At 41.1% G+C, this 23,234-nt stretch overlaps 1 protein-coding gene across 2 annotated transcripts in view; it reads left to right on the forward strand.

The window, feature by feature from the left end:
- Positions 1 to 23,234, forward strand: part of Acsl5 (acyl-CoA synthetase long chain family member 5) — a 49,730-nt gene that overhangs the window by 17,126 nt on the left and 9,370 nt on the right. For both annotated transcript variants that reach the window (XM_038342922.1, XM_038342929.1), the window contains exons 2-12: positions 418 to 602; positions 3,657 to 3,765; positions 13,347 to 13,411; positions 13,516 to 13,617; positions 16,474 to 16,573; positions 17,514 to 17,692; positions 18,410 to 18,442; positions 18,526 to 18,577; positions 19,129 to 19,202; positions 19,992 to 20,069; positions 21,126 to 21,260. In XM_038342922.1, coding sequence (XP_038198850.1) covers positions 447 to 602; positions 3,657 to 3,765; positions 13,347 to 13,411; positions 13,516 to 13,617; positions 16,474 to 16,573; positions 17,514 to 17,692; positions 18,410 to 18,442; positions 18,526 to 18,577; positions 19,129 to 19,202; positions 19,992 to 20,069; positions 21,126 to 21,260 — 1,083 coding nt within the window. In that variant the 5' untranslated portion in view covers positions 418 to 446. The remainder of the gene's footprint in view (positions 1 to 417; positions 603 to 3,656; positions 3,766 to 13,346; positions 13,412 to 13,515; positions 13,618 to 16,473; positions 16,574 to 17,513; positions 17,693 to 18,409; positions 18,443 to 18,525; positions 18,578 to 19,128; positions 19,203 to 19,991; positions 20,070 to 21,125; positions 21,261 to 23,234) is intronic.

Raw genomic sequence — 23,234 nt, forward strand, 5'->3', positions numbered from 1 at the left:
GCCTGAGCAGGGAAAGCTGCCTGGCACACTCTACCCTGCTAGCATATACTGAGTGCCAAGGCAGCCTTCTAGGCTCTTTGGGCCACAAAAAAAGAGGCAGTTGGTTCTCACAGTTGGGAAATGATTAACTTGTCTTCTTTGATCCTTTTTGCCTTGTGTGAGGACGGTCAAGTGGCCAGGGTGGAGAACGCTTCCATTATTTTCGACATTGCTAAGGTAAACAGTGCAAGAAATCCTAGAGAGGCCCCGCTCTATTGGAGAGTCTGAGTGTGTGTGTGTGTGTGTGAGAGAGAGAGAGAGAGAGAGAGTGTGTGTGTGTCTATGTGTACATGTGTGCACCTCTGTAAACAGGACTACTGAGTAAAGAAAAATATGCCCACTTCCTTTAACTTTTTCTTTCTTTCTCTTTTTTTTAAGGTCTGAATTTCCTGTTGCTGTTCACAAAGATGCTTTTTATTTTTAACTTCTTGTTTTCCCCACTTCCGACTCCGGCCCTGATCTGTCTCCTGACGTTTGGAACGGCCATCTTCCTGTGGCTGATCAACAGGCCTCAGCCGGTCTTACCTCTCATTGACCTGGACAATCAGTCTGTGGGGATTGAGGTAATGTTCCCACCATCTTCAGCTTGTCAGTTTGACTGAACTCAAACTGCAATTCAAAACCTGGGCATAGCACATGACTGGGAAGACTGTGAGAAAGTGAACCTCCACTCTTCAAATGTAAATTTCTTCTTCTAGCAAATTCCCTTGAAACAAAATTTTAGAAAGTACTAGAGCCTTAAGGTGACAGTGGTTTAGATCACAGGTTCAAACTACTCCCTTTCTTCGCAGATGGGAAGCTGAGGATAGTACTCATATCTTTAGATGGATCAATTATTCATAAAGGGAAGTTTATATATGTCCTATGAAGCCTAAAATAATTACTGTCTAACTGTTTGGAGAGACACTTTGCTAGGACCAGCAGCATGGAAACATCCAGGGTTTGGCAATGGGAAAGAAGTTGTTTTCTTGAGTTCTAAGTTTTCATTAATCGTCACCAACACTGGCGCAAGTTGAACAGGTTCATTCCTCTGTTTTATACACGGATGTTCAGCTCCCTCCTGCCCTCTGAGAGAAAGTTCCAAGGATGTCTTCCCTAGCTTTTTTTCCTTCGCCCCGCAAGGGGGCCACCATCCATTTTCATCCTATTCCCCTTCAGAGTAAAGAGAATCCTTCCCCATGGCCAGGGGCCCCTCCTGGCCTTCGCATAGTTTCCCTTCCCCTGCCCCATTTCTCATGGATTTGACACTTCTGTCTTGAAACGCCTCCATCCTCTTAATGCCCTTCAGTGAAGCTCCTCTTTATGCCCAGGGATCAACCTTGCCCTTCTAGGTTCCTCCGCCTCTTCTTAGTAGGGTTTGCTTTCACCTTTCGATTCCCCTACAGCAAGGACACTTCTGGAAGAAGAAGGCACAAATTGTGTAGGTTTTATGGGTTGTATGTGTCTGTTACAACCACTTCATGCTGGGATAAACTGAAAGCAACAGCAACATGTAAATAATGAGCAGCTGGACTGTGTTCAATAAAACTTTATTCATAAAAACGAAGGCAGGCCAGATTCAGACAGTTGTCTGCCAACTCTGAGAAGACATCTGCTTTTGCTAGTGAAATGCTCAGTGGATGGAGATGTTGTTAAGCCGGCTGGTGGTCTGAGCTCATCCCGTGAAAGAATGCCCCCATACATGTGCCGTGGAACACACACCTAGACATTATTCCAACAAAGTACTTGTATCCATGTGCTCATGTGTACACACACATACATACACACACATACATGTACTCACATGTACACATGCAAACGCACACACAAACACACATACTCACATGTATATGCTCACATACATGTAAGATATATGACCATACTGCAACACTGAGGTTTAGGACATTGACTGAGGGGCTGCTGAGATGCTCAGTCGGTAGAGGTGCTTACTCTCTGAGTCCAATCCCCTGGGGCCTGAATTGAAAAAAAAAAAAGGAAAAGAGAAGGAAGGGGAAAGAAAAAGGAAGGAGGGAGCTGAAAGCAGAGCTGTGGGAGTGGCAGTGGGGGAGACGCGGAAGAGTGCTCCAGGCCACCAGGCCAGGGCTGAGAGAAATATGTGAGACCGGTGCCCAGGCTGGTGCCCTGGGAGGGTGTAGCAGGCTCTAGGATCCGGAGAGACACCAACACACATGGCATAGACAAGGGGAAGAATTATTGGAGCATGTGGAGGGAGAAGAAGCTGAGAAGACAGGCCCTAGAATTTGGGGTCAAATTTAATGGATGGTAGGAACCAGCAGAAACAAATGATCCTTAGTCCGGTCAGCAGCTAGGTTTGGGGAGGCCGAAGTCCTCAGAAGGGAGCTCATATGTGCCAGTCCTGGGTTTTGGCGCCAGATGAATGGGGGGTTGGGAAAGGCGGGGGAGCAGGGGTAAAGGGTAGACAAAAAAGGGCTCAGTAATCAAAATGCCTGGATTGTATAGGAAAGGACAGCCCAGCTTCTTGGCTGGAGAAGTTTAGGTTAGGGGCCAGGTTATGCCAACCATACCATGTAACACCGAGGGATTTGGGGAGTACCTGCGGCCAGGTCTGATTTGATTTGTTAAACAGGCACTTCACCCATTCGTCCCAGGTTTGAGACCTAGCAGGGCCCACATCAGGTAGAAAGTGAGAACCTACTCCAAGTTGCCTTCTGAACTCCACAGTGTGCTATGGTACACATGCCAACATATATACACATGCATGCAATAAATAAATAAAACATTAATTTTTTCATTGTCTGAGCTTGGAAGGAAGGGCTCATGGGGGCCTCCCCTTGGAGAAGTATCATTGTTGGAAGCAGCTGTTGTATTGAACTTGGAATATCCAATGATGTAGCCACTGGCAAGTTCCCTACAACCCACTGGATTGTTCTTCATTCATACTCAAGTGGACTCTGTCAGGTCCAAAGGAAACTCCAATTTCCCAGACTCCAAAAGGCTGTCGTGGACTATAGCAGACTTGTGAAACCAGTTCCCTTCTGTCAAAGGCCTAACTTTCCCCTAGCACTGGCAGAAAGGACAGATGGTTATCTGCGATGCCTATTAGCATGCCAAAGCCCATGCTGGCCTCCAGGCTCTCTCACTGTCCAGTGCACTGGGCTCTCAGTCCTCCTTACCCTAAGCTCCCTCTGTCTCACAGGCTCCCATTCCCCCATGTTCCTTATAACCCTGCTTCTTCTGGTATATTCCCTCCGGCTCTCTCCTCTCTAGAAAGCCTCTCCTCTCACGGCCAGCTCCAGTCTGCTAGCTGTGTTCATCTACTTCTTTCTCTCTCCACTCTGGACTCCTCTCTCTCTCTCTTTCTCATCTACAATAAAACCATTCACCTTAACCTTACCATGATACAGATTCCCAGCCCCTATGAAAGTGGGAGGGGGGATTGTTGGGAGAAGGGGGAGAGGTGGGAGTGGGAAGGGCCAGAGCGGGTGAGGGGGCATACATGTATGAATGTTTCAATGAACAAATTTAATTTTAAAAGTTGACTGAAGAAGGAAATATCCCTGTGACTTCAGAAATCAGCAATCAGGATATCTGCTGTAAAGTTTCAAAGAGAACAGAGAGGAGCCCAGACTTTGCCTAAACTTGGTCCTGTGTCCTAGGGAGGAGCACGGAGAGGTGCATTCCAGAAGAACAATGACCTAATCCATAATTACTTCTCTGATGCCACAACGGTGTATGAAATTTTCCAAAGAGGACTCACTGTGTCTGGTAAGCCTGGCCTTGTCTGTAAGAAACCCCAGCAGGTCACCCTGCTCCTCCCTGTCTGCCTTCTAAAGCTCCAGCAAAGTGAAGGCTGTAGCCCACAGAGATCTACTGTGTACCTAGCGGCATAAAGCACCCTATCTGAATGAGGGCTGCTGGAAGGCATACAGAACTCCGTTCTTCCACATCAGGTTTCAACACACTCTGTACCAACACAAGAAGAAGCCTCCCCACCCAGGCATGGACCAGTACTGTGTACACAGGTGTTTGGAGGGGCTCACTATACATTGCCTTTGTTTAAGAACGTTTTATAATGTCTTTCCTGGCACATTTTTATGTCAATACACATAAACAACCCGAGCCAGGATTAACAACTGAGATTTAGAAATGTTTTCAGCTCTTTCTTGATGTCTGCATTATGCTTTTGGTCCTGCCATCATGTTATCCCTGGGCCTTGAAAAAAGAATCAAATAGGCTTTGTTAAGTTTGTTTGGAACAAATGAAGTCTTGATAATGTCTCATGCTGTTGAACCCAGGGCTAGGCACCCACGTTTCCTTTCTGAACTTCCTGTCTTACAGCGATCTCTCTCTCTCTCTCTCCCTCTCCCTCTCCCTCTCCCCTCTCTCTCTCTCTCTCTCTCTCTCTCTCTCTCTCCCTCCAGCAGTATTTTGCCTGGCATCAGTCTGCCTGTGTGGCAGTTATCTCTCCCTCCCTTTCCATGTATCAATGACCAAGGCAGCAGTGCAGGCAGAGTTATCCTGTCCCTACCTCCTGCTCCCTAATAAATAACCAACAGCTGCTTCCCAGATGACTGACTCAGAGGCTAATAATATAAGTTATAACTGCTTGGCCGACAGCACGGGCTTGTTATTAGCTAACTCTTACATTTAAAATAACCCATATTTCTTATCTATGCTTTAACATGTGGCTCATGGCTTGCTACCTCTTTTTCTACGTATCCTGCTTCCTAAGTGGCTAGCTGGTGTCTTCTCTGACCCTGCCCTTCCTCATCCCATCATTCTCAGCTTGGCTTTCCCACCTAACTTCATTCTGTTCAGCTATTGGCCAGCCAGCTTGTTTATTAAACCAATCATAGTGACATATATTCACATAGTGTACAGGATTATTCCACAGCATTTCCCCCTTTTGTCTAATTAAAAGGGAAGGTTTTAACTTTAACATAGTAAAATTATATACAACAAAACAGTTATCAAGTAAGAATTATAGTTACACTATCTAATCTACTTTCATTTTTGCAAAATTAGGGAAAATACTATTATCTGTCTTACCTTTTTGAGTCTAAAGTTTTATATCTAATTTAGCTTTTATCATAACTAAGGAAAACTGTAACTGTCTAGTCTTCAACTCCATCAAAGATCCCAGAAGGGTGTAATGTTACCTAATGTCAGGACTTCAGGCTATCTAGACAATCACCCTAAGTCCCTCTATGCAATCTTAGGGCATCCAACTCTGGCCTACAGGCCTAGTATATCTTACAGACTTTCCTGTGTTGCAGAGAATTCTGAAGGACTGTCCTACCTTGTTTTGGCAAAACTGGTCCAATTTAGACAGTATCTATCAGCGATTGAGCCAAGGACAATTTCTTTACCCACATTGGTAGTTTTTACCATAAAGAAAACAAACTCCTTATGCCACAAAGAAAACAAACATCATCTTTGTTGAAATAGAATGGTGCTGCCAGGAGCATATGTGTCTCACTGTCATAAAAAGCCTTAGGCTATTAAACATTATTAAATGACATATTCTGTAGGTCTTTGAAATGTTTGAAGACTCTCTGAATATATATCCGTGTATGACCTTGAAAACATACCTAACATGACTATAATTTTGATTATTATAGATTAATCTGTATTTCTTAATTATACATTCCATTTTTGTGGCTTTTTTCAAGACAGGGTTTCTCTGTATCTTTGGAACCTGTCCTGGAACTAGTTTTTATAGACAGGTTGGCTTCAAACTCACAGAGATCAACCTGCCCATGCCTCCTGAGTGTTGGGATTAATGGCGTCTGCCACATTGCCTGGACTTAATTATACATTACATTTTTAAATTAACTGTATAAACATAATACCTTAAACAAGAGCAGAAACATATATATATATATATATATATATATATATATAAAACTTTAAGTTTGTATCAATAAACCAAAATCCATACCAATGTAAAATATTTAAGATTGATTGTTTTTGGGGTTAAAGTAGATTCAATCAATAATCTACCCTTTTATCCTATCATTTCTATATCCCCTTTTTCTTTTTAGATTGAGATTCCTAAATATAATTTTCTTTGTTTAGCTTTTTTCTTACCATTACCAATAACAACATGTAAGCCTCTTAATGATGATAAATAACCCCTTAAATGATGATAAATAAGCATAACTGTCTTTTTAGAATGTGGGAATAGCTCTAGACTGCCTCCTGTTGTTTGAGGGTGCTGGTAATCTTTGGATCCTGGGAAAATTTAGTTTAATGATTAAGTCTTGGCTGTAGTATTCTATGAGGCTGGATCATCTCAGCCAGCATCCTTAAAGCTGTCCTATATGCTAGATCATCTGGGCCACCCATTTTTATTGCTGTCTGGTCCCCTGTTCTGAATATACATAATTTTTAAAGGTAACATATCTGCATTAATACAAGTATACACTGAACATTGTACACAAGTCAGCCAAAGATGATTTTTTTGTTTTATGTTTAAGCAAGTAAAATAAATATCCATGTTTTGTAGTTCTTTTAGGTTTATTTCTTTATGTATGTAGTTAGAGTTTTCAGGGAGTCTTTCTTGATCAAAGTTGATGCATATTAGTCTAAAATGAGCCCTTAGCCTCTCATTACCTGTGGAAATAAAAGTATAAATGTTCTGACTTAAATTTTGAAGTCAAGATATTTTTGAAGTATATAGGTTAGCTGAATCTAGCAGTTTTCACAACCCAGTATGTCTTTGTAGCTAAGAAATTGAAAGACGATACAATAACATACATGATCTAGACTCTCAGTGAATTTCCCATCTTTATTTGGCTTGTTAGATTTTTTTATTACTCTGTTTTTAAGGACTTTCTCTATCTACCCTTTTTCTTTTCTTTCCCAAGACTGCACATATTTTTAAACACACTGTAGCCTGTTTAGATTTTTTTTTCATCTGACTGTCTTTATTGTGTATCTGTAATCCTGTTCTGTCTGCATAGGCAAAGTTTAAACTACTATGTAAGGTAGATCATGGTATGCTGGTGCTGGCTACTCCCCCTCAGTTCCTTGAGAGGCTAGTCTCATGGCAGAGGTAACTTTATCACCAGGTCTAGCCACTCCAACTCAAGGAAGTTTCTGAGTCTATACTGTCACCGAGCATCATGTTGCCCATTGCTCATAGATCCCATTCAAGTGTTTTGCAGCAGGACCTCTTGAAAGAGCCACCCAGCTGCTGGTACTGAGTCAGGAAGCAGTCTCTTAAAGGAAATGTGCCTATGCTCACAACCAGCAAACAGCCCACCTGAGAAAAGGTGGTTACAAGCTGAACTTGACTCCATTTTTGTGTGTTTAGAATCCTTTCCCAAGCTCTCTCAGGTTTTATGTGGATGTAGTTGTACCACTTTGGAATGCCATATATAGGCAGTCATTTCTTTCCCACAGTTGCTCTCAAATAATTGCTCAGAGACTTAATATTAATTACAAATGCTCAGCCAATAGCTCAGGCTTGTTACTAGCTAACTCTTATACTTAGACTAACCATATTTCTTATCTGTGCTTTGCCATGTGGTTTGGTACCTTTTCTCAATACCGCAGGCCCATTTTGTTCTCTTTGTGTCTGCTGGCGACTCTCTCACTCCACCCTTCTGTTGACAGAAGTTTCTGTCCCGCCCGGTCCTACAGCCATTCAGTCCCAAAGAAACACACAGAGGCCTACATTAATTATAAACTATTAGCTCAGGCTTCTTATTAACTCTTATATCTTACATTAGTCCATAATTTTTGTCTGTGTTTGCCATGTGCCTTGATACCTTTGTCAGTGAGGCATTCTCATCTTGCTTTCTCTGAGTCTGGGTGATAACTGCAGGTTGAGCCTTTCCTCTTCCCAGAATTCTCCTGTTCTGGTCACTCCACCTCTACTTCCTGCCTAGTCACCCTGCCTATACTTCCTGTTCCTGTCTGGCTACTGGCTAATCAGTGTTTTATTAAATCAATACAAGTGACAAATCCTTACAGGGTACAAGACCATTGTCCCACAGCACCCTTCTTCATCCTCAGTTTGGTTGTCCCGCCTAACTTTATCCTGACTTGCTATAGGCCAGTCAGATTCTTTACTAACCAATGAGAGTAATACATATTCACAGTGTACAGAAGAATTATTCCACAGCATTGCTTCCTTTCAAAATTGCCTGTCTTATAGCTTGCTCTCTTTCTTTTCATGAGCAGCATTTTGCCTGGCATCAGTCTGCCTGTGTGGCAGTTATCTCTCCCTCCCTTTCCATGTATCAGTGACCAAGGCAGTAGCCAACCCCCAAGATGAACTAACTATGCAATAGCTACCGCATGTACTTTATCTATGCAACAGCTAATTACTAGCTAATTACTGCTACTGTGCATCTTCAAGATTAGGAAATGGAGGCTCCAGGGTTCAAGGACATTCACAAGGTCATAGAAGTAGAAAAGTTTGAGGTTGATACTTAAGCTTATGTCTGTTAGGTTGCAGTTAGATTCTATTAGATAGATAGGTCAATATTTTAACAAAAATAGTTACTCCTCCATAGGAAAGATTTCTTTTATCTTTTAGCCCTTTAAAAATTATTTACTTGTTTTTAATTTTCATTGTATATATTCACTGTACATGATACTGTTACATAAGGGCACTTTCACTTAAGTATATAATGTAAAAGAACACCCCTTCCTTCTCCCTAGAATAAAGTAAAAAGTTCAGTTTCTTGTAAAATAAAAATAAAATGACTACATGACTCAGCTATAGTATTCCTGAGTATTTACCCAGAGGGCTCCAAGTGAGCACATCACAGAAACTCCTTTATGCCAATATTTATTGCAATAGCATTGCAATAGCTAAGGTGTGGAACCAACCTAGGTGTCTAAGAATAGAAGAATGAAGAATGGATTAAGGAAAATTAAGAAAATGTGGTATACATTCATACATAAATACACACACAATATGTATACACTTTTTTGTGACAGTAAACTTCTAAAATGACTTTAGATATTATTTGAAATGTAGACTTGGCATATTTTTAATTGTAGTGAGGATGCAAGCAGGTCTGCTTTTCGTCCCGCCCTGCTCCTGCACGGCTAGCTTTACACCCGAAATAACAACACACAAACTGTATTCATTTAAACACTGCCTGGCCCATTAGTTTCAGCCTCTTATTGGCTAACTCTCACATCTTGACTAACTCATATCTAATAATCTGTATGCCACCACGAGATCGTGGTTTACCGGGAAAGATTCAGCATGTCTGACCTGGTGGCTGGCTCCATGGCATCTGTCTCGGGTCGATCATGGCGACTGCCTCACTTCCCTTCTTCCCAGCATTCTGTTCTGTCTACTCCACCCATCTATGTTCTGACCTGTCAGGCCAAGCAGTTTCTTTATTAATTAAACAATGAAACAACAGATAGATAGAAACACTCCTACATCATTCAATGCATGCTATACAGGCATTTACATGAGCATTTATACCAACTTTCCATAAAGGAATAATTTGTATGGGAAGAACACAAAAGTATGCTCACAGGTGAATTCTTAAATATTATTTTATGAGATGCAAGTAACTAAGATGAGTATTTCCTTTTACCAAAGATTTTAGTGCAAAAGACATTCTGCACCATAAGCACTGCAATATTTATGGAAAATATATATATGTCAATTCAAGTTTATTGTGTGTAATGACGAAGACAGAGAGTCAATAAAACAGTAATAAAAAATTAAACTGAGAATTGAAGATAATAGTGCACTTGTGTCGCTAATGTCAACTTGGCATAAGCTGGAGCTGTCTGAGAGGCAGACCCTCACTTGAGAAAATGCCTTTGTAAGATTGGGCTGTAGGCAAGCCTGTAGGCCACTTTCTTAGTGATGCGGGAGAGCCCAGCTCATGATGGGCTCCCTGGGCTGGTGGTTCTGGGCTCTATAAGAAAGCAGGCTGAGCAAGCCAGGGGAAACAAGCCAATAAGCAGCACCCCTGTGTGGCCTCTGCATCAGCTCCTGCCTCCAGGTTCCTGCCCTGTTTGAGTTTGGACCCTGACTTCCCTCGGAGATGGAAATGTAAGTGAAAGAAGCTCTTTCATCCCAAAGTTGCTTCTGGTCATGGTGTTTCATCACAGCAATGGAGATCCTTCCTAAGACAACTTGCTAAACTTACTTTCCTATTTTCACCATAATTTTCTTTTTTTGCACAGCATATATATATATATACAAGACTATATTTCGATAAGCACATATTGCCCACTGTCTACAGAAAGACATACCTATTAGCTTTAAACTTAGAGCAGATCCCATGCTATGACTTTTAAAGTGAACAATGCACTGTACAAATACAGTTTATCAAACATTGATTATTTTAGCCTTAGAAAAGAATGAAGTTGTGTTGTTTGCAGAAAAAAAAGAGCACAACTGGAAATAATCATATTAAGTGAGTCAAATAAGTCTCCGTAAGCAAATGTCATGTTTTCTCTCAATCGTGGTACCTAGGTTTTGGAGATATGAAATCATGTGCCTATAATATGAAAGGTTTAAGGAAACTTGCCTTAAGATGTCTCCCCAAGAGCCTGTACTCAACACTTCTGCGTCTAAATCAGCCTTTGTTTGGATTCCATGCAGAGAACAAAAAGCAAATCAAATGGTCAAGGCTTTCCTTCTCTGGGGACTTCAGATAAAGATGGCAAAGCCATCAAAATTCCCTTTTGAGTTTCTGTCTTTAGAATTTGTATTAAGCGACCAGGCTATACGATGTTTTCCACCGAAAAACCAGTCATTCTGCACGTTATATGTGACCGAGGAGACATTTCACTCAGGACCTTTTGAAAATTTTAAATTACAATTCAAGTGGTAGGGCTAATATACCATATTATACAAGCAGGCTTATGGACTGGCTTGGCTAATGCGTAGAAGAAAATGATAGTTCTGATGTTATCTGGAGTTGAGTGATTCAGTCAGTCCTTTTAACTTCCAGACACATCTGAGAATATTGGTTAAAATGTGTGCTCCAAGGTTCAAGCTTTTTTCCATTGAATCAAAATTTCAGGAAATGAAACCTTAGGAAGACTTAAAGGAAGGAGTTCTGGGAAAACTCAGCTTAGCTTTGGGTGTCCATTCACCTGGCCATGACATTGTTCTCAGCTGTACTCTGTAAAGTTAGCCACACCTTAGAACCCACCCAAGTCCAAGTTGAGTTAAACTAGGAGGTCATGAGTTTGCAAGCAAAAGCTGACAGGCACAGAATTTAACAAGATTTGAGCTGTTGCCCCTTTGGGCCAATTAGCTGACCTGCTAGCGGTCTCTGCTAGCAGCGTTGGCTAATCAGGAAGTATTGAGAAGGTGTGAGCGAGTCTCCTCCACATGCATGGACTCCCACTCTTCTTAGGTGAGCTGCAAGTTGGCCCAGTCCCTCATAATTCTTACTCTAGTGGGATGGCAATAGTCATGTAGACAAGCGTTAATGTGCCTGCTGTAGCATATGCGGGCAATCAACAGTAGCTGTCCTTAGTGACTAACAGCAGGACAAAGGATCTCATTGGTGGGCTCAGAGACACAGCTTTTAGGGGTCATTGACTGTGGTCAGTGGGCATATCAGGACTTGCTACACTCCAGGGAATGTTTTGGCTTGAGTTTTTCCTTCTGGAACTTTCCAGCAGCTGTAAGTGAAAGTGTTTCCCTCAGTCACCTCATTCATTGTTCCTATCTCTTTAATCAGAATAGCTATCTTTCTCCTGCTTCTCTTCCTTTTATCCTTCATCACTCCGTTGAGACACTCACATATTTGCCCTTCAATTCTCAGTGATGATTCCCTGGGCAAGACCTGAATTCCCCTCGGCGATCTGGCTGAGTTCCTAGGCTGTCACTCCTCATTCTTTTCTATTTATTTTGGTGGTGCTGGGGATTGAACCCAGGGCCTTGTGCATGACAGGCCCATACTCTCTCACTCAGATACACCCCCAGAGTCCCCCAGACTTGTTCTGATTTTAAGGCAGCCTGAGTGGTTTAGATGTTTGTACCTTGAATTATCCTACTGCCTAATGTAAGACCCGAATTGTGGAAATGCTGAAGGCAAGCATGCGTTCTTACAGGTCTGTAAGACTCCCCATCTTAGAGGACATTCTCAGATGAACAGTATGTGAAGAGCTGATTCATGAGAATAGATCAAAATAGAAAAATATTGGGAAAGAACCAATCTTATTATCCATTAGAACAGATGAAAGTAATTACTCACCAAATCTAAAAAGCCAGAATTAATTTTAAGTAGCACTATTTACATTTACGAGAGTGTGCTAAAACCCGATTGGTTGGACAGAAGTAAATGTTGACAACAGTCCTGCCAAGTAGCGCAGAGCTAGTCGCCCGAAGTCCCAGCCCCTCTGCCTTAGTTTCCTTCCTTCCGATTGCTGTGATTAAAATGACGTCACCAAAAGTAACCTCTTCTCAGTCACCCAAACAGGAGCAGAGGTAAGAGTCAGGGGAGGGGGTGCTGCTTACCTGCTTGCATTTTAGTACAGTCCAGACCACCTGCCCAGGGAAGGCACCAACCACAGCGCACTGGGCCCTCCCACACCAATCATTAATCAAGAAGATGCCCCAGACTTGCCCACGAGGCGGTTTCTCAGTTGAGTTTCCCTCTTCTCAGATGATTCTAGCTTGTGTCAAGTTGACAGAAAATTGACCAACTCTTTTATTTCATATTAGGAAACACTGTTTAAGGGAATATTCTAAATTGAAATGATAAATTTGACAATATTTACCATAGCATTATTTAGAGGGACTCAGGAATTTGGAACCATTATACAAATCCATAATGAAATAAAGTCAGCTACTGGGGAGTCCTCCATCAGATGGCTATTGGAATCTCTACAGAGAAAAAAAATAGCATGGAAATGTTTATACCAAATTGGGGAAGGAAGCACAGAACCAAATTTCTCCGTTCATTCCAAAAATGTGGAGAGCACATCTGTGTAGAACCATGTATAAAAACAATAGAAGGAAATAGTATTAATAATGGGATAATAAGAATGATGATATTTTGATTTTTGTTATTAGCATAATTTTATTTAGAGATGCTCAATTTTTTTCTCTCATTTAATACAGGCTGTATCTATTTGTTCATGTTCCATGGGCTGATGCGTATTGGTGACCTGGATGCCTGTCTTATTTTGATAGCCATGGAATCAGTATTGAACAACCCTGTTTTGTAATATTTCCTAAATGCTTGGCCTTAAATTTCCAGGACAGCACAGAAATTCAGATTCTTGCTAGATTTACCCTTTGTGTCTTTGCCTCTTCTGGGTACTCTTATCTTGTCTGGTTCAAACAATTTGCAGTTAGACTAAAACTGATTTGCTTTCGATGTTGTATGTTTTAGACAATGGACCTTGCCTGGGATACAGAAAACCAAACCAGCCCTACAGATGGATATCCTACAAACAGGCAAGTAAAGGTCAAGCTTTAGGAAAATGCCTTTGCTGCTGTACCATAAACTAATTTGATCTCTTTTTATCTTGGCCTCCCTGAAGTTTTATTCTCTCTCCTAGGTGTCTGATCGAGCAGAGTACCTGGGCTCCTGTCTTGTGCATATAGGATACAAACCATCACAGGACCAATTTGTTGGCATCTTTGCTCAAAATAGACCAGAGGTACCATGTTGATGCTAACCAAATGAAATGATATTCCCCAATACAGCATTCTAACACTTGTTGATGATTTACCAAAGCTATTTAAAGATTCCATACTATTCCAGTGAGAAAGAATTGGGCTTGAGAGTGTCATTAAATCCCTGCTGAATGTCTGCTGCTCTAGTCTGAGTGGTTGGACTTGCATTTCCTATTTCTGTGTGGGTCATTTTAAGTCAGTCTGATTTTCATATGAGGAAAGACAGTATGAGTTGTGACTAAACACAGTCTTGAAGGTGTTGAAGAAGAGGATAATCAATGTTAGAACCAGAGTTTGTGCTTTGCTCTTCACCTGGTAAACCAAGGCATATATGGCATCTGGCCATTACCATCTTTCCACAGTGGGCTGGAAGCAGATGCTACACACTAAGATCATTGGAAATAATCGTACTCTCATGTTACAATAAAATCATTAGCCTCAATATCCTCAGGAGGAGAATTGGGGGGGGGGTGCATGCATTTACTAGAGCCAGTTGCATTAGTTTGATTTTTAATTTAATCATGAAAAACATTGTGTACCCCAGTTTGGGAGCTCTAGTAAGAACATGTGACGTTATTCTAATTTGAGAACTTAACATCAAACCTGGTGTATCAGTCTTCCAGGACTGCCATACTGAAGCATGAGATTAAGGTACCTGCAGTTGAGTTTTTCCTAATGCATCTCCATTGATGTGCAGGTGGCTGAACATCTTCTCATTATGCTCTCAGTCTTTCTTTTCTCTGTGCACATGTATCCCTGGGGTATCTTATTCATCTCTAGATTATGATCATATCCTTATGTCCATATTTAACTGCACAGTCATTCTGATAGTTAGGGTTTGAACATGAATTTGGGTGAAGGGAATAGGGACATATATCAGCCTATAAGACCTAGGCTGCTATTTAAGGCCAACGACTAGAAGGTAATGGTACTACTCTGTAACTGAGGGTTTCGCTCTCCTGCCAGTTTTTGAAGATCCACTCTAAGACTTAATATTAATTTCCAACTGTTTGGTCTGTTTGCTAAGGCTTATTACTAACTAGCTCTTACAACTTAAATTAACCCATTTCTATTAGTTATATTTTACCACGAGGCTGTGGCTTGTTACCTCATATCTTGCTTTTCCAGTGGCTGCTGGCATCTCCCCTTCTCTTCTTTCTCCCTGTATCTTTGTTTGGATTTCCTGCCTAGTTCTATTCTGTCTGGCTGTTGGCCAAATCAACTTTGTTATTAACCAATGGAAATAAAACATATTTATAGCATACAGAGGGGTATCCCACATCATCCCCCCTTCTCTGTTTAAATCAAAAGGAAGGTTTTAACTTTAACATAGTAAAATTGCATATATAAAACAGGTACCAAGCAAGAATTACAGTTACAGTATTTAGTCTATTTATATATGGCAAAATTAAAGAAAATACTCTATCATCTAGTTAATCTTTGTGAGTCTAAGTTTCATATATAATTTATCTTTATCATAGACTAAGGAAACTATATAACTATCTAATCTTCAACTCCCATCAAAGACCCCAGAAGGATATAATATTATCTTAGTAAGCAGGAATGTTTGTAAGCAACTTTTAAAATTCTAGAAATGACAGAGACATTTGGCTGAGTGAATAGTCACCCAAAGTTCTTTTGTTATGTTGGAGCATCTATCTTTAACCTACAGACCCACAGTGTCTGGCAGATTTTTCAGTGAAGCAGGAAATTTGAAGGACTGTCCCACCAATTTTGACAAAATTCATTAGTTGCTTTCTTCTGTGTCCCGTAGAATATGTGGCAGACTCATTCATGAAATAGGAAACCTGAAGGATTGTCCCATCTTGCTTTGGCAAGTTCAGCAGTCAGTTTTCTGTGGGTCCTGTGTGTCCAGTTCATACAACATATTGTCAAGCAGTCTAGGCAAGAACAGTTTCTTGCCCAAATGGCTAGTCTTACCACATTGAGAGCAAACTCCATAAGAGTTTTTTCAATGATTATCATCCTCTTTAAGTAATTGGTACTGACAGGAGCAGATGTGTTTCACTGTTGAGAAAAGTTTAAGTTCTTAAAACATTTAAATGATAAATTCTGTAAGTCTTTGAAATGTTTGAAGACTGTGTATCTATTTGAAATATATCTCTGCATATCTAGAAAACCTAACATGACTATAAGTTTGACTATTATAGTTGACTATAAATTTTTATTTTTAACTATACATTTTTAATTGAGCGGCATAAACTTAATACTTTAAACAAGAGTAGAAATATGTATATATAATAACTATATACTTAAATCTGTATCAATAAACCCAAATCCAAACCAATGTTAAATATTCATCTCTATGTCAGTATTCTCTGTGACATTCTTCAGGCTTGTAAATGTATGACCTAAGTGGCATGGCTTTCTCTTTGTTTCCACTGCATTTAGATGTATTGTTTAACCACTGTATTTAGATGCATTTTTTACCTCTCTGTTCATAACCCAATGCTATCAGTCCTTTGAAATTCTGTCCAATTTCCCTAGGTGCTGGGGCAATCCCAGACAATCCTGACCCCCACTCTTGAAAGTGATCTCTGCCTCCCATAATCTCCATAATGCTATTCACATCTCTTATGGGTGGAATGGCCACTCTCCTTATTTGTCTACTGGCCTACCTTAGTTTTCTGGTTATTTCTGTGCATACCTTAGCTCATTTATTTAAATGTCCATGATAGCAGCATCAGAGACAGTCCCTATAGCCATTCCTAAAGTTTTAAAAACATAAATATATCAAATAAGTATTGGTTAATTGAATGTCTGAATCAATGTTTTTTAAAGTCATCTTCTAGGTCTAAACTTAAACTTTTTCTCTGCAGTGGGTCATCTCTGAGTTGGCCTGTTACACATATTCCATGGTAGCTGTCCCTCTGTATGACACTTTGGGAGCAGAAGCCATCATCTATGTTATCAACAAGGGTAAAACTTTGATATTACATTATAAGTTAATTCTTTCTTAATGTGGAGTAATTCTTCAATTTGGTTTTTTTTCTTTCTCTTTTCTTATTTTTTCTGATGTTATAGTACTTAGGATATCATTTACATGGGAACTACAAAAATTCCTATGAGACCAAGGTATGCTTAGGTAAGAGGTTCAGCACAATTATTAAAGATGGTATAGGATAGTAACATGTTTAGAGACAAGACTACATTAAACACATGGAATAAAAGTCTGCATGCAATAGACTTGCCTAAGTCACAGTACAACTATAGGGTTTTTTTTTCCTTTGAAAACTTAAGTCAATCTATCTAAGCAATATGCACCAATGTGTATGTGAATATATAAATGAAAACTGGCATTGTTAGAGAAACATGTCTAAGTTCAACTGGCAAGCAGCATCCCTTTCATATACTCATGGGAGTATTTTTTGTCTCTGCATTAGTAGACTGAGTAGATTTGTTTGAATAATACATACTTTAGAAATCTCCTATTTGTGAGGATAAGAATCAGAGGAAATGATGACATTTAGAATCATAAAGTATTTGTCTACTAAACATTCCATCTTTACTCTGCTTCCTTGTTGGTTGTCTGCTCTGCAAAGCCCATCAACAGGAATGAGCCCCGACAAAAAGTGTTTGAATGAGTTTTCTTAGACAAAAGGATTCACATAGTTCTAGAAACTAAACTGTGTCAGCAACATTGAAAGGGTGTGGCTTGTACTTCAGTTAAACTCATTTTCTTCTTTTTCTTTTTTATAATTAATAGAGTATGCTTGAACTCTGTAAATCTTGTTTGCAGATATAATCTCATTTGGGGACCTACTGGGTTTGACTGTTAAAGAAATCCCACCCCCCTTTGCAAAGAAGTCATGTGTTTGACAGAGTACATTGTGACCTCTGACTTGGTTTTTGTTTTTAGCTGATATCTCTGTGGTCATCTGTGATACACCCCAAAAGGCAACAATGCTGATAGAAAACGTAGAAAAGAGCCTTACACCAGGCCTGAAGACAGTCATCCTCATGGACCCCTTTGATGATGAACTGACAAGAAGAGGAGAGAGGAGTGGGGTTGAGATATTAGCCTTGTCTGAAGCTGAGGTATGAGTCACAAATGGCTTGCACCTATAGCTGGTTTATCATTATGAGCAGCTTGCAGGGCATCTACCCAAAGGCATATGGGCTGTTGTTGACCAGGAATGGTATACAAGCCAAAAATCAGACTCAGAAGCTCGAAGAACAGTTTCTTCAAGGTGACTACAGTACTCCTGACAGAGGTGGACATGATTCCTTGGCTGGCTATATATAATTCTAAGTAGAGAATGTATGGCTAGAAAGAACTCAAGGATGGTTATAAACCTGGCCCTTGATGTAGGTTGCCTGGTTCATATTCTACTTCTTCATCTGTTAGGAAGAACATCCCTCCCTTGCTATAAATGGAGTATTAAAGTGGTCCTAATCTTACAGACATGCTAGCAACAGATAAATGAATTAATGAATTGCTGAGCAAAGTGATTGGCATAGTGTAAATCCTGGCATGTTCACGATTTATGTCAACCAAAAGAGGTTTAATTATGGTCTTAGATGACTGGCCCTTAAAAGAATGGTGAGAAGGTGAGATTGCCTTCTTTAGATTAGCATTCTTAAGAAACCTGCTTTTCACCGGAGCTTCCATTATTTGTCAACACTGGCTTATGGACCCAATCCAGGTTGGAAACTGGGAAGGAAGTTAGGGACAGGAAAAGAGAGAGCTGAGTTTGTCATGAGTTTTCCCATCCTCAACAACTCTTTCTTCTTCTTGATTTCCCCTGCATGTAGAATATAGGCAAAGAAAACTTCAAAAAGCCAGTGGTAAGTATTCTTCCTGAATTTGAGTTTGGCAATAGCCCACTCTCAGTTTGCAGTAGACTAACACCCTTGTGCTTCTCCTCCAGCCTCCAAGCCCAGACAGCCTAAGTGTCGTCTGCTTTACCAGTGGAACTACAGGTCAGTGCCCATGAGACCTTGACAGAGCTCCCAGGGAACAGGAAAAAAAGGCTCAGGTTCCTGAAGCATACCCTGCCATTAGCCCTGTCCTCAGGTGCTTAAAACCTGAGGTATTTATGAAGGGATTTCCAGACAGAAAAACAGAAGCATAAGAAATAGGTTCCATTGAATACACATGGCTATATTCACATGCTATGAGTTTCAGGGGTCTTAAAGATGGTGTTGAAATGTCAGCATCCCCCTCTACCCTTTCACTGTTTGAGTTCGACATTTCAGTAGGATGGTTTCATAGAACATACCCCTGAGATGGTTTCATTCAGCCAGGGTGACTTAGTGATGGTTCTCCACAGATGGTTGTGTCCTTACTCAACAACATTTGGTAGAAGGTTTAATTGTATTTATTGTGGTTTGTTCTAGTGTGCCTGATTTATAAAATTTATTAGCAGTATTGTTGGGTCTCTAGAACAAAACTGAATTTAGCTTCTTTCAAGGCTAAAGCTTTCCAATTAGCCACACTAAGGATCTTTCTCTTCATCTCTGATTTACTACAGGTGACCCCAAAGGAGCTATGATAACCCATCAAAATGTTGTTTCAAACATGTCTGCTTTCCTCAAGTTGCTAGAGGTCAGTGTTTTGTCAAAAATGAGGCCCTCACTAAAATGTAAATCAGCTGTAAGATTTTTAGTTATGGAATATAGATGGAGCAGAGGGAGGAAAATATCATTAGGAGTCTGTCCTGTGTTTTTCTTCTCACTGTGACTAAATACCCACCCTAAGTTACTTGAGGGAGAAGGGCTTATTTTGGCTTAACGTTTATGAGTTATAGTCTAACGTGAAGGAGAAGGCGTGATGCCAGGCGGCATCGTTTGTGAGGCATGCACAGCTGGGATACGTCCTATCTTGGTGGATGGAGAACCAGTAGACAGGAAGTAGGGCTGGGCTACTTCCTCCAGTGAGGCTCCACCTCCTAAAAGTTCCACAGTCTTAGGAAACGCTAGCGCCATCTGAGGACCAAGTGTTTAAACACATGAGCATTTGGCATGTAAGCCACGATAATAACCAAGCATGGAAAACACTGACATCGTCTCCAGGACTATATGTCAAGCCTCAGTCTTTCAGAGTCCCTGTAAGTCCTCGTGTTCCATATAGTTCCAAGCAATTGATGGTTACAGACCATATCAGGAGTGGGATACACTGAGTACACACAGAGGTGTTTATGTGCTATGAATTTTAAGAATCCTAAAGATGATGCCAAAATGTCAAGTTTTTTCTCTACCCTAACATTCTCTCAATTAGACGGGATGGTTAGAGTCAGCCAGGTTTTCTCAGAGAAGTGTGAGAATGGTAGTTTTAAAATCTCTATTGGAAGAGAAACTTAACATCGATCCTGTTTCTTTGTTCCCTCATCTATAGCCTATCTTCTACCCCACTCCTGAGGATGTGAGCATATCCTACCTTCCCTTGGCCCACATGTTTGAGAGGGTTGTTCAGGTGAGTGTCCTGTGTGCCTAGTGGGTAGGAAAGGGGATTCCTGATTTGTTGGTTCCACATTTATTCAAAAGCCGGAGTTGCAGTCCAGTCCCGGTCCTTCCTCTAGTGAACCAAGCACAGGCAATGCCATTGGACCCTGCATCCTAATCATGGTAGCAGCCTGACTTCCCGAGGTCATTCATGTAGAACTCCGCATGCCTAAGGAGGGTAATACTTCTGACTTCTCAGGGTGCATGCTGTCTGTTCGTCTTTCCTTAACCCTGCGGTGACTCACCAGACACTGAGCCTTCTTTTTTACTGCGGTGTGGGTGAGCATTTTGAGACGATTGAGGGTTAGAGAAAAAGGTGTTCCCAGCCAGGGAAGGCACATTGATCCAGATCAAGGGCCAGCAATCCCCAAGGGACATTTTTATCCCTCACTTGAGTAAGGTGGTATCCCCAGGCATAGTGTGCGTCCCTTCTGGGAAAGGTCCCCAAAGTTTCCAGCCATACTAAAGCAGATGGATGAGTAAAGAAGCAGTGGCCTTCCATAGCCTCCAGAGCTGTGGTGGAAGCCTCTTGACTCACTCTTCCCTGGGCAGCTCTTTACCCAGTATACAATTAGTTGATGTATACGATGCCACATCGATTCTAATACAACTTCACATATATTTTAGCATTTCTCAGATTGCGATGGTCTTAACTGAAGGCACGTTTTTCTCTTTTAACTGGTGGCGGGTTTTCTTAGTGCCACAGATGAGTGTTTCTTAGGAAGGGTGGTATCTTAGACTGGCACACAGAGCTGGGGTAGCATCTTAGGGCGGGACCCACAGTCTCACAGTTTGTTATCTGTCTTGCCACCTCAACAGTAATACGTTTTCGTCCTTTCTTGGGAGGAGTCTCTCAGAAATACCTGGGTATCTGGGTTGGGAGGAAGCAGGTGTTAGGCAGAGGAAAGAGCCTGTGGGATATAGCTTACTTTCTTAGTCCCATTGGAGATAGGTCCCACCTGGAGTGATCCCTGGCCCTGCCTACAGTGATCCATGGCTCTGAGCCTTGTCTTCCATCTTGTTCCAGGCTGTCTTATTTTCCTGTGGAGGCAGAGTTGGGTTCTTCCAAGGAGATATCCGGTTGCTGCCTGACGACATGAAGGCTTTGAAACCCACAGTGTTTCCCACAGTGCCTCGACTCCTTAACAGGGTCTATGATAAGGTATGAGCCCTGTTCTGTTGGGATTATGCTGAGAGGCTCTGAGGGACTGTATCCTGACAACCATTAATTCCACCTCTATCCCAGCCCCAACAAGTATTGTCAGAAGCCAAGTTACATCTGTAACCATGAAAAGTCATAAGAAATATCCCCCCTTAGTCTGGATAATATTGCTTATCTGAGGAATAACTACACTCAGACTTAGGGGAGTGCCTCAGTTTTTAAGCAACACCCTGGAAAATTCTTACCCCGATGTGTATGAGCTGGTGATGTAACATTGTGCTGAGGTACCAGATCGAGGTAAACATTTCAAATGTGTTCACTTATTTAACCCTTCTAGGAAAAACAGAAACAGATTTGGATGTTAAAGAATTTCCCCAGTCATAACGAATAGGGAAAAGTAGCAGAATAAACTATCACTTAATAGTTTCAGTTATCATAGAGCATTGCTCGCTGAGGTTGCAAAATGATGGCTTTCCTAATTCTAATTCTCGTTTCTATTATAATCCTTATCTGACATTCTGTCATAAAGGCCCAACAAATATTTGATTCTCTCCTTAATTTATCACTCATAAGTATAATAAATTCAAGCCCCAGAAATTCTCAAAAGTAGCCAGTGAGAATCTTTTTTGTATTATAGTGAACTCATTATCTTATTTCTATTTTTCCACCCCTTTTAGTTATTCATTTTGATGTTCCAAGTTTGCGCATCAAATTATTTGCACATCAAGTCCTTTTGACATGACTTCAGTAGTCTATGATGGGTTCCTTGCTTTTTGATACAAGATATTCTAAGCTTAATTTTTCACCTAAGTCTTAGATTGGCTAATTTCCACAACTGGTCATTGAGAGCTTGGATCTGAAGCCAGGCAATATAATATTGTTGTGGGATGCCCTTATGTATGCTGTGAATACTTTTTATTACTATTGGCTAATTAAAGAAGCTGATTTAACCAATAGCCAGGCAGAATAGAGCCAGGCAGGAAATCCAAGCAGAGATAAAGGGAGAAAGAAGGCAGAGTCAGGGGAGACACCAGAAGTTACCAAAGGAGTAAGATGCCAGAGCATTGCTGGGAAATCACAGGGCACGTGTCGATACACAGATTATTAGAAGTGGGTTGACTTATACGTAGAGCTAACCACTAAGAAGCCTAAGCCATAAGCCAGTTTGTAATAATATTAAGCCTCAGAGTTGTTATTTGGGAACTAGCAGGCAGGAGAGAAACCTCTAGTTACACTAGAGTACCTGTTATTCCACAGACCTGGAGTCTGAGGAAGTGACGCCATTACTCATATGCTTTGGGCCCTACTTCTGATTCTGATATTGCCATTCAGTCTTACCAGAGGCCAAACTGAGCCATAGCAAGAATGGAGTGTTCTAGAACACGGATGATGTGTAGACATGGGAAGCACTGTTAATAATTCTTCCAATTCCTCATCAGACTATGGAACCATTAGGTTGGGTTGTTAGGGTTTTTGTTTGTGTTACTGAGCTTTTTTGTTTTTGAGAGAAAATATTTGGAAATATTAAAACATAATAAATAACTTGAATCTGGAGCTTATTTAGTAAGATGGAGATTTTTATTAGATGAATTTCTGGTCATAGCTTTCTGCCAGTGATGTCAGGAGAGCTGGTCCTGGGGCTGCTAGAGGCAAGCAGTCTGTGGTTAAGGGGCATCGGACCAGCATGTTTTCGGCAGCATCTATTGTACCTCAGAATCAGATGGGGAGACGGGGCTAAATGATGTCACAGCCTGAGCAGATGCTCGCAGCCTGAACTGGGGAGTGAGCATGAACAAACAAGGCCTGTGAACAGAAGCCCGAGTGGGGAGCAGCATCCTGCACATCCTGGACTGGAAAGAGCGCCAATGTCCATGAGTGCAACTATCAATATAGAAAGGTCCTGAGCTTGGAGTAGAGGATAGGCTTTCATTTAGAAAATACAGAGGTTCCTGTGAGCCACGAATGGGGGTGCTC

This window comes from Arvicola amphibius, chromosome 1 (genome assembly GCF_903992535.2).
Source record: "Arvicola amphibius chromosome 1, mArvAmp1.2, whole genome shotgun sequence".
Classification (NCBI taxonomy): Eukaryota; Metazoa; Chordata; class Mammalia; order Rodentia; family Cricetidae; genus Arvicola; species Arvicola amphibius.